Source organism: Cynara cardunculus, assembly GCF_001531365.2.
Source record: "Cynara cardunculus var. scolymus isolate 2C chromosome LG 7, CcrdV1, whole genome shotgun sequence".
Taxonomy (NCBI): domain Eukaryota; kingdom Viridiplantae; phylum Streptophyta; class Magnoliopsida; order Asterales; family Asteraceae; genus Cynara; species Cynara cardunculus.
The window spans coordinates 6,697,628-6,708,969 of record NC_037534.1 but is presented as its reverse complement, the minus strand read 5'-3'; the positions used below and the strand labels follow the sequence as shown (position 1 = coordinate 6,708,969).

General features: G+C 34.7%; 1 protein-coding gene across 3 annotated transcripts in view; it reads right to left on the bottom strand.

The window, feature by feature from the left end:
* Nucleotides 1-5,967, bottom strand: part of LOC112515848 (late embryogenesis abundant protein At3g53040) — an 8,129-nt gene extending 2,162 nt beyond the window's left edge. For 2 of the 3 annotated variants that reach the window (XR_003069553.1, XM_025122794.1), the window contains exons 1-3: nucleotides 5,698-5,967; nucleotides 2,237-2,346; nucleotides 15-625 (exon numbers count right to left, since the gene is read on the bottom strand). Coding sequence is in view for 2 of the 3 variants with exons in the window: in XM_025122794.1 (XP_024978562.1) it covers nucleotides 15-625; nucleotides 2,237-2,346; nucleotides 5,698-5,864 (888 nt within the window). In the remaining variant the exon portion in view is untranslated. The remainder of the gene's footprint in view (nucleotides 1-14; nucleotides 626-2,236; nucleotides 2,347-5,697) is intronic. The other variant, XM_025122795.1, reaches the window with a different exon arrangement.
* Between the last annotated feature and the right edge of the window lie 5,375 nt (nucleotides 5,968-11,342).

The window sequence follows — 11,342 nt, the reverse complement described above, 5'->3', positions numbered from 1 at the left end:
GCCTTCTCGGAAGCCTTATCTTTAGCCTCTCCGGCCTTCTCGGAAGCCTTATCTTTAGCCTCTCCGGCCTTCTCGGAAGCCTTATCTTTAGCCTCGCCAGCCTTCTCAGAAGCCATGTCTTTAGCAGAGTTGTATGCATCTTTTGCTTTATCCTTACCCTCCAACACCACTCCTTCCACAGTCTCTTTGATATTGTCTGTGGGCATTCGAATGACTTGATCGGTTTTATCAGAGGCATATGCATAGGCATCAGATGCCTTGTCATTCACCGTTTCTTTGGCTTTATTGGCCATGCCTGAACCTATGTTCATGGCTCGACCAGCCCCCTCAGATACAGCATCATAAGCATCATTTCCTTTCTCTTCTGCTGTCTGCCCAGCACCACCAGCCAAATTTTGAACCGTCTTCAGGGCTTCGCGTGCTAGTTCAGAGATGTAGGCATATGCTCTCATTCCAGTATCTTCAGCATCACCAGCACTATCATAGGTATCGGCAGCCTTGTTCTTCATTGCCTCCTTTGCATCACCAGCCATGTCCATGGCTTGACCTGCCTTCTCAGATGCCAAGTTTCCGACCTCACCAGCCTTCTCAGAAACATACTTTGAAGATTCTGCAAGAAAATGGGCTTAATTACACGATGAGCGTACTACTTCGATGAAGCAGCAGATATATATATATATGTGTGTATATGTATGTATATATGTATTTGCGTGTTGCATGTACGTTTATGTATATATGCATATACATACTTTCATAAATTTCCTAATTATAACATTGTACTTTCATTTTTCGTATTACAGCAATGTACTTTCAAATCATTTTCTATTAAGGCATCATACTTTGAAAAACCTACCTATTATAGCAGTGGATAACCTCTCACCTTTTTAACAAGTTAACCCCTTACTTTTCTTTGTTTCCTTGGCTTAAATGAGATGACATGACTTAAAAAAAAAAACCTCTTAATAAGTTATTTTTAATAACTTTCACTTTTCATTGCTACAATTTAAAAAAACATTTTTTAACATTTTCTTATTAAATTGCATGTAAATTAAATATTTTAGAGCAAAATATTTCTTAAATAAATATAATGTATTATTTCAAGATAACTATTTTATTTGTAAAAAATGTAGCACTTCTTATTTTATTTTGTTCAAAAAATTCTTCTGAGCTTTTTTTAAATGATATAGAGATAAATTGTGTTCTACAAGTTGTTTAATATTGTTATATATATATATATATATATATATTGATGAATAATTCAAAAAAACCTAACTAATTTAATATATTTATATGTCAATTAATTTCTTTTAAACAAATATGATATATTCTTTAGAAGATAAATATTTTTTGGTAAAAAAATGTAACAATTTTTATTCTTTTTAAAAAAAAAAGATATTTTTTTTAAAATGTTAGCAAGGTAATTGTGTTTTACTAGTTTTCTTAATGTTTGTATATTAATAAATAATTTAGAAAATTTCTAATTTATTTAATATATTTTTTGAATAGTATGTGAAATCAAATTTTTTTTTTTCAAAATATAATGTTGTAATAAGAAATGTCATGTCAACAAAATTTTACACGTGAACATATCACGTGGACAATGACATGACATGAAAAACTGGTAACTTGTGACATGTCATCTTAATTCAAATCAAAAGGTTACCCATTGGTATAATATCGTTGGGAGACTAATTTTTTTTATTAAAAGTTATGATTAGAAACATATACTAAATTTAGGTAAATATGTTTGATTAAATAAACAATGTCTAAATGATAAAATATAGAAACTAAAGTACAATATTGTAATAGGTACTGGTGATGCTATAATAAAAATAATTTTGAAAGTACAAGGATGTATAGGAAATGTCACGTCAGCGGTATAGTACATGTGTGCAACCTACATGGACAGTGAGGTAGCATGGAGACATGGTATAATGAGTAAATTTAAATTAAAAGGTTACCTATTTCTATAATATGTAAAAAAATTTAGAGTACAATGTCCTAATAAAAACTAATTTGAAAGGGCATTGCTGCAATAAGGAAACTTATGAAAGTAGGTTGCTATTTCTTCCATTTTGCCCTAAATATTACCACGAATTCATTAAAGATGTGCTTCTTGATAGCAACATCACCGCGATTAACAATGAGAATACCACTCCGCGAAAAAAGATACATGCATGACATGTATCTGCAGATGTATGCATGAACGTGTATGCATAGTAGTAAACATAATTACCAGAAGCAGCAGAATTCATTGCAGATGTGCTGCTTGATGCAGCTTCGCCAGCTTTATCCACCGCACTTTGAGCAGCCCCTTTCATGTCATCCTGGTTCAAACCGAGACCCCTAAAACATTTCCAAACATTAGTTAATTGGACATGCAACTACTGGAATTGGACATAGGAAAACCAGAAGATGGTCAAAGTAGTGATACTGAAACAATGGAGACCAAAGGGGGGAATTTTATTTCTCCCTAGAGTCCATCGGCAAATGTTTCTCAGGGTTCTTTTTTCTTATTTTCCCTTCATATGCATTGGAATGCAGTTGATTCATCAATGGAAGTCAGAATCTGCTTAGGTTTTTTAAGCTCCTAATAAAATAATGTCAGATCCCAGTATTCAAGGAACTACTCATTTCATTTAACAAAAGGAACAAGAAATAAAAAGCCATTTTTTTTATTAACCTGGATATCCAACCCGCTATTCGAGCCGACTAATCTCAGGGCAACCATCTGCTTTGCGGTAGGCCAGAGTCACCGCATTTGAACTTCCATGGCCACAAGGGGATTTTTATTCCTCCTTGGATTTGAACCTGAGACCTCCCGACACTTTTGACTTTTGGAGCCAAGCTCAAACCAATCAGGCACCACCCTTGTGGTTAAAATAAGTTATTTGCTACCATGAGGATACCAATTTGTTCGACATCTAAAAGGTCAAAAGATGACACCTAATGCAGAATCGAGGGAGTGGATGGGGATTATAGTTCCATCAACTACACATAGAGTTTCCTGCAATTAAGGATAATGCTTAGCCAACATAGCTAGTGGAAGCATTAATACACAGAATTGTCTATCATTCCCTGCTTCGTGTTCCCAGCCTCTAAGTTACTATTAAGTTCAATAAAGAGCAAGACAGACCGATATCCATGTTAGTTTTAACATCCTTAAGACAACATAAGTATAAAGCGGAACAATCTTAAATATCGACAAAGAAGAACTCTACAGGTAGTAAAGATAATTTGCACAACCTTGGATAACAACATTCTGAAGCATGTTCCTAAATGATATCAAGATGAATTGAAAAACAAAAAAGAAAGCTAGGCTAATTCATTTCACATCTTAATCACTAGCGTTTGATAAGTTCATACTGTAAAAATATGTGGGGCCCCTTTAGATTACTCTCTAAAAGAGTGTCATTAAGGGTAGAAGAGATGTTCCAATATATATGAAAAGAAGTGGTTCAACTCTACCCGATGTGGGACTCTAACATGCCCCCTCCAGAGGAGGCTAGACAAGCACATATTGTCCCAAAGTGTCTAGAGGGGGATAGACAGGTACAATTGGAGTCTCACATCTAGCTGATGTGGGACTCTCACCCCACCCTACCCTACCCTACCCTACCCTACCCTACCCTACCCTACCCTAACAAAGGCTAGACGAGCACATATCGTCCCAAAGTGTCAAGAGGGGGCTAGACCGGTACAGATTGCCCTAGAGTGGTAAATATTGGTTCTGATACTATGTGAAAAAATGTAGAACCCCATCAAATTACCATCCAAAAGAGCCTTTAAGTAGAGAAATGAGGTTCCAACACTCGATGTGGGACTCTTAACATGTATAGAAAAGAACTTTGCTAAAATAGGCCAGTAAGCATACCCATTGTGTACTAATCCCTTGGCTGCATGTGATCCATCCTCATGAACCACTTCAATGTTACTATAATTAATTCAAGAGTACCTCCTACAAAAATGCCAAATATGTGGACTTACACCTTGGGATGCCAAATAATTTATCCTCACCACATACTGTTCACGGTACTTTATTAGAAATTATCCTAATATAACTTCAAAATGAACTCATAAATCATCGTTGTACAACTTCCATCATCGTCAGTTTCGGAGAACCAAAGGCATAAACTCTATACTGCTATCCAAGGTTCTCCTGCGAAGAAATCCGATGCAAACACAATAGTAATGTTATATCCTCCTAAATTTACTACTAAAAGTTCTCCTAATTGACCTTTCGCAAAATCTTAAACGATGAGGACTTTTGCCAAGCGTTCCAGGTTAGAAAAACAAAACATTACTTAATATAATAAAGCGATGATCAAAAAGCACTAAGCATTAAGTCGAGTCCTTAATCATATAATTAAGGATGAAGCAAGTACCCAACTGGATGTCGAACATAATTTTAATGCTATACTATTATGGTATTCCATTGATATAATTACCATGAAAGCATCATAAAATTTGAGAAAGTTCAAATGATAGACCACAAGTAGACTAGGAAAAAGGTTGGACGAGTAAATTTGAGATTTCATCACAATTCCACGTATTAGTGGACTTATCGGTCGAAAAGAAGGCCACAACTTTGATTCCCGATGTCAAGCTTTTTTCTATGGGGGTGATAACCAAGAAATAACCTGATCTACACTTAGTCTGATACGGACGTGTCAATAGTTTTACATCCTCAAAGTAATTATATTGCAAAAGATCAAGAGGCCGTTTACCTAAATGCTTACCTGGAGGAGTCAACACTACAATTTATTTTATGGGGTAAGATTGTAGTACATCAAAGATGCAACAATTTACCCGGGTAAGAGTCGTCACCCTCACTTATCTTGTAAGACTCTCCATCTTTATCATTGCTCTTACCAGGTAAGATTTTTTACCCTTGCCATGTCCATCAGGGAAGGAAAATTACCCGGTAAGCACTTACCGGGTAAGCGTTTAGTAAACGGCCTCTAAGGCTCATTTCAATCTAGCGAATTTAACTAACCCAACAACCGGCCACTTAAAGAGTCACCAACTAAGTTGCGCAATGGAGAACGCTTAAACCTAGGCAATTAAGGCCTTAAAAATGGTATTTTCAACCATAATAGTGGTGCCCGATTGGTTTGAATTTGGGCTCAAAAGTCAAAAGTGTATGTAGGTCCCAGGTTTGAACCCAAGAAGAAATAAAAATCCCCTTATGGCCATGGAGCTTCAAATGTTGTGACTCCAGACTATCCGCAAAGCGGGTGGTCCCACTGAGATTAGTGGGCTGGCATAACGGGTTGGATATCCAGGTTAATAAAAGAAATGTATTTTCAAAACATTGATTAAAATAACCAGAGGGACAAAAGAAGCCTAAAGAACTTGGAATATCTTCTGTCTTTTACGATTTACATCTCAAGTACGGGGAACTAATCTATCACCATTCCTAACTCTAATCTAAATCGTTGTTTAGCAGTTCATCAGAAATATTATACCTAATTGCATCCACGAACATGGAACCGAAGTTTGTCAGCTAGCTTACTATCATCATGTTTTTCAATCTAAATCTAAAGAGTATCATATCAATCATAATCTCCAATCGCTGATCTGGAAAGGGGCATTCATAAATATAAATGTTCAATTCAAGCAACCAACCCTAGCATAGCATGATGATTGAATAACTAACACGATGATCTACGGAAAAAATGATAAAAAATTACTTACTCCGCAACGTTGGTTATGGCACCTTCGGCATTCATTTTCATATTCCCTGCCGCATCCCTCGCCATTGCTTTTACGTCCCCGACGCCACTCTCCACCCCGCCATAACTCCGGCACACCGTCGCACTTGCCGTTAGCCATAACACCATCAGAACCACTGACTTCCCCATTTTTCGCGTCACAAACAGCAACCGGAAGAATTTTTTTGATAGAATAATTAGAAGTTAAGAGAAACCGGAAGTATTATGGGAAAATTTGTTGAAATTTTGGTGAAGGAGCAACAATGGAGGATGTGGCGGTAAAGGCGGTGAGGGACGGTGTACCGACGATATTTGGCAACGTGGCAACTTCCACTGGTTTTCGTATTTCCGGTTGTGCTACCTTCCTGCCACGTCTCTCTCTCTCTCACACACAGTCATAGTTTCTCTCACACACACTTAGTTTGGATACTGCACCTTTGCGGCAATTGCAAAAAGTGTAAAAACTTTAACGATTTAGTCCCTGTACTATGTGTGTTTTATGGAATTTGTCCTTAGACTTTATTTATTACATAATTATTTGATGATTTGTAATTTTTTTACGGATTTGGTCATTTGCTCTAACGGACATTCACCTTATCTGTTAACTACGAGGTTATTTTGGTTCTTTTACCAGTTTCATCCATTCTTTTTGTTTTATTAGGTTGAATGATCTGCTTTGCATAAACGATGAAAAACGTTAACAAATTCTCGTTAGTACATCTAGTAGTCTTTATGCATAAAACATGTATGTAATGTTTATTAGATAAGCAACGTTATTTTAATATGTTCAAAAATAAATATGACTATCACTGTAATACTCAGGAATTTAGTGGTTTTAATCAAATGATATGAGTAAATATATACTTTATAATTGAAGATTAGTTTTTAATTAATGGGGATGAATGGGTACAAACCTCTAATTAGGGGTGCTCATGTGTTGAGTTGATTGGGTTTAAGGTATTTGAATAACTCAATCTAATATTAACGGTTTGAAAAATCTCAACTCACCTAACCCATACGGGTTGATCGGTTTGATACTTTGGTACATCAAAATATTCTTTAAGCTTGAATATGCTTTCTCTTCCCACAATTCCTTTGACTTTGTTTCAAGAACAAAAACAAAAGATTTAAGGAAACACATGATGTAAATAACTGAAATTGAAAACAAAGACAACAGATTGAAGGAAATGAACCTAGGGAAATTCAGAGTTGTAAGTCTAAATTTAACTCTGGAGTAGTCATCAAAATCAGGTTTAAAATTTCAAATTCGAATTTTTGAAACATTTTTTACAAAGCAATATTACCCTAAAAATCTAGAGTTATAAGAAAACAAAGCAATTTTTGAAGCAATATTTCAGCTCGATCCCAGCCAGGGGTTCTGCCCCTTGCACCCCGCCACCGGGGGCGCTGCCCCCGGACCCCTGTCATTTAGGGGCTTCCCCCCTAAATTAAAATAAACTAAAACAAGCGTGCACTCCGCACCTTCCTTACCTGTTCAATATTTATCATGATTACATTGGTCAACAATTTAATTTCATTACACTTAAATGACATTAGTGATACAAATCATCAACATGAAGTCATCAGATATTGTTTATTTCTCAGACTTACAACATAACTCTGAATTCCTCTTATTTAAAGTTAAGTCCAGAGTTATTTTTCAGCCTAACAATAGAATTCTGAATTTTTGTGTTCCAGAGTTAATGTTCAGAGTTTTCTTTCAGAGTTAATGTCCAGAGTTGAATGGTTTGATGCAGAATGATTAAGTGGTCAGAATGATTAAGAAGCTCTTATGATATAGTGCAAAATAAAATCTAATTATTCGGTAATTGTTTATAATGGAATTAGAGTGTTGAATGGTTAAGGGAGACCCAGAATACAAAATCATTCAGAGGGCTTTAGAACCATTAAGAGGTAAAAAATTTTTTTGCCAAACAAGATTCACCTCTTAATGATTCAGAGACTGCCTCTTAATGTAACTATTAAGAAGCATCATCTGAATCCTTAAGAGGTGAATATTGTTTGACAAAAAAAATCTACCCCTTAATGATTCTAAAACCTTCTGCATGCTTTTGTATCATGTGTCTCCCTTAATCATTCAGCGCCCTGATTCTATTGTATATAACAATTATATTTAATTTTATATTATATCATGAGAGACTCTTAATCATTTTGATTACTTAATTATTCAGCATCAAACCATCCAGCAACTACCAAATAACCCCTAAGTATTTAGTTTGTTAGAATAAATTTTACATAGAATTACCTAAACAAATCATTTTATGTGAATTAATTAGTTATTTTAATAATTAATTAATTCCTTTTGAACCATACTCATTTGTGACGTTAACCTTCTATTTGAAAAATAGATTAATTATTTTATTTATCTCAAATTTAGTGGGTTTTCGGGATTTGCTTATTTGAAACAACTTATATTTTTCTACAAAAGTCCTTATTAACTTATCATAAGTTATAATGGTTTAACTTCTTCAAAAACTTTATATTACCGGTTTGGCACTGGTATATGCTGTTTATCCAAACAGTAAAAAATGTTTATTATCGGTGTCACATCGGAATAAGTCAACAAGTTATTTTTATAAGCAATTCCAGACACCCCCTTGGATTATTGTTAGTATCGTCTTTTTTCTAAAAATGATTTATTCGATGTAAAAGGTTTATAAAACTATTTTTTGAACCATAGATTTAGGTATAAGAGATCGTTTTCTTTAAACAAGCGTCAGTCGTAAATAAAATAATATATTGGAAAATATTTTTAAGTAAAGTCTAGTGGGGCATTAGGTTTTGAGTTGACTCTGAACCAACCAATCGAATAAAACTTTGTAGCAGATTTGAGCGATCATAGTGATCAAATAAGAAGTTCGTTGGCAAGTGTTCTCAATCAAATATTATAAATTGTGTAGGTGCAAGTTAGAGGGGATAAAGAAGCCTACACAAACACCAGGTGAGTTCACTGGATTTGTAAAACAAAGGTGCATGCATAGTATGCAAATATGTTGCAAAAGTTTTATACTCAAATTAATATATATTTGGTAGTATTTTCATTTCCTAAACATGGGTGTTACAATTTAGAGGTTGTTTGGTAGTTGCTGAATGGTTTGGTGCACGATGATTAAGTGGTCAGAAAGATTAAGAGACTCTTGTGATATAGTGCAAAATGAAATACATTTGTTCAGTTATTGTTTACAATGGAATTAGGGTGCTGAATAGTTAAGGGATGTCCATTATACAAAATCATTCAGAGAGTTTTAAAACCATTAAGAGACAAACCTTTTTATTGTCAAACAAGATTCACCTCTTAACGATTCAGAGACTGTCTCTTAATGCAACTATTAAGAGGTAAACAAACAGTCCCTTACTTTATGTATTATATTTAATTTTTGTTCATATTTTTTTAGATTAAAATTGTTAAATTTAATATGGTGGATGAGTTGAGTAAAATTCTTAACTAAGATTTCAACAATAATTATTCGGAGAATCGTATGAAGACATTTGGCTCGGTTCTATGACATTTTTCACGGTGTTTCATTAAGTGGTTTTGCTTGGAATTATGAGACGAAGTTATTTGAGGCAGAAGAGGAGGTTTAGGAAGCAATGATAACTGTATATGTTTTTGATAATGTAATCACGTTAATATATGTTTTGATTTTATTTGATTAAGCTTTCCTTGTATATAGGACTTGTGTATATCTGTATCCTTATTCTCCTCTTGTGATTCTTATATATGTATATATAGACTTGGGATCATGTGAAACCAAGAGTTTTTCGTGAGACCCGTAAGACCAATTCTCAACCCTTGGATTAAATCTACAATCTGAACATTCATAATCACAAAATTGTCACAAGACTTCTCAATAATCACAAAATTGTCACCGTGCAACTTTAGGCCATTAGATCATTAGCTTATAAAGTTGATCAATGAACATAAATTGGTCTTACGGGTCTCACGAAAAACCCTTGGTCTCACATGAACCCAACCCTATATGTATATCATTTTTGTCAGAGACCATAACTGCGGCAAATCCTATATTGGTCTCACATGGTATCAGCCTAAAAACACCTACCCTAATTTCTTCTTTTCCAGCATATGCATATTCTCCTTCATTTGTCGCCATGATAGAAACTTGTTCCTCATCCACATTTGATGTTATCTCGTTTTCCACTCTCATTCACCTGATCACGGAAAAGCTCCCTCTTGCCAGTATTTTCATCGGTTACATTTTTACTCATGATTAATTATTGCGTAGTAATCATGCAAATTAAACTTAATGCAAAAAATATGGACAAAACATGAATATAAATACATAATATAAATAAATCCAAACATTAATCATCATATAAAACTAGACATTACTTTCGTTGTTTAGGTACAACGAGTAATCACTCCACATTTCGTTTGCAATTGAACTTCTAATTTGTTCTCCTATGTCATCTATGTCTCTTGGAGCATGCGTTTCTTCTTCTTGTGTTGCATTTAATACCTCGTACGACATTTCTTCTTCAAGTTATTTGTCACGATCTTCGTCAAGTAAAAAATTATGTAAGATGCAACATGCTAGAAATATGTCTGATTGTGTTTCCACACGAGTAAAATGGGTCGATCGTACTTCTAATTATAGGAAATCTTTTCTTCAAAACACCAAAGGCTCGTTCACTAGCATTTCGTAATGATGCATCCTGAAGGTTAAACAATTGTCGTGAATTTATGAGGTGTTACGGGATGAATGTTCCTTAAATTGATATCTAACATCTCTCTACTGTGCAATGAGCGAACTTCTATAGGATAGACCAGCATCAACCAAATAGTATTTATTTATAAATAAAATAAATTTAGTATAATAATATAAGATTAATTATATAACCAACTTTTGATTTAAGATTTTACCTTTGGGAATGAGTAACTTGTCATTTCTAGTGAGTGTATTTTTATGCCTTCTCAACCACTCAAAATGCATGTGAACTTTAAATCAAATGTACATATTTATTGTTGGATATCCCTTACGATCACGATATCTTGAGGCGTCTTTACTTGGTACTCTTACACGGACATGTGTTCCATCAATTGCCCCTACACAATTCTTTGAAAAATGGATAAAATCTTTTTTATTCTTTAATTCTATTTGGAACATATCACTGGTTGGTTGCTGATGCGTCTAGCCATTGTTTCTCTAAAACACTAAGGGTGCGTTTAGTTTGCAGGAATGTTTATGAGGGATTTGAATTCCATGGGATTTGGATTGGATTTAAAATCCATTCCTGTGTTTGGTTTGCAGGATTTGGATTGGATTTGAAATGAAGCGGGAGGAAGCGATGGGAGGGAAGTGAGGTGAAGTGAAGCGGGAGGAAGCGAAGGGAGAAAGCGCCTAGGATTTGGATCTCAAATCCCACCCCTTTGCAAAGGATTTCCAAATCCCATGTTTAATGGATTTTAATGAAATCATGGGATTTCAAATCCTGACAATTTGGCAAACCAAACATAGGATTTGAATGAATTTTAAATCCAAATCCCCCCAATTCCATTCCATTCCTGCAAACCAAACGCACCCTAAGAGGGTGTTTGGTTCATGGAATTTGGTGGAATTGGAATATTCAAATCTTTGACCAAATTTC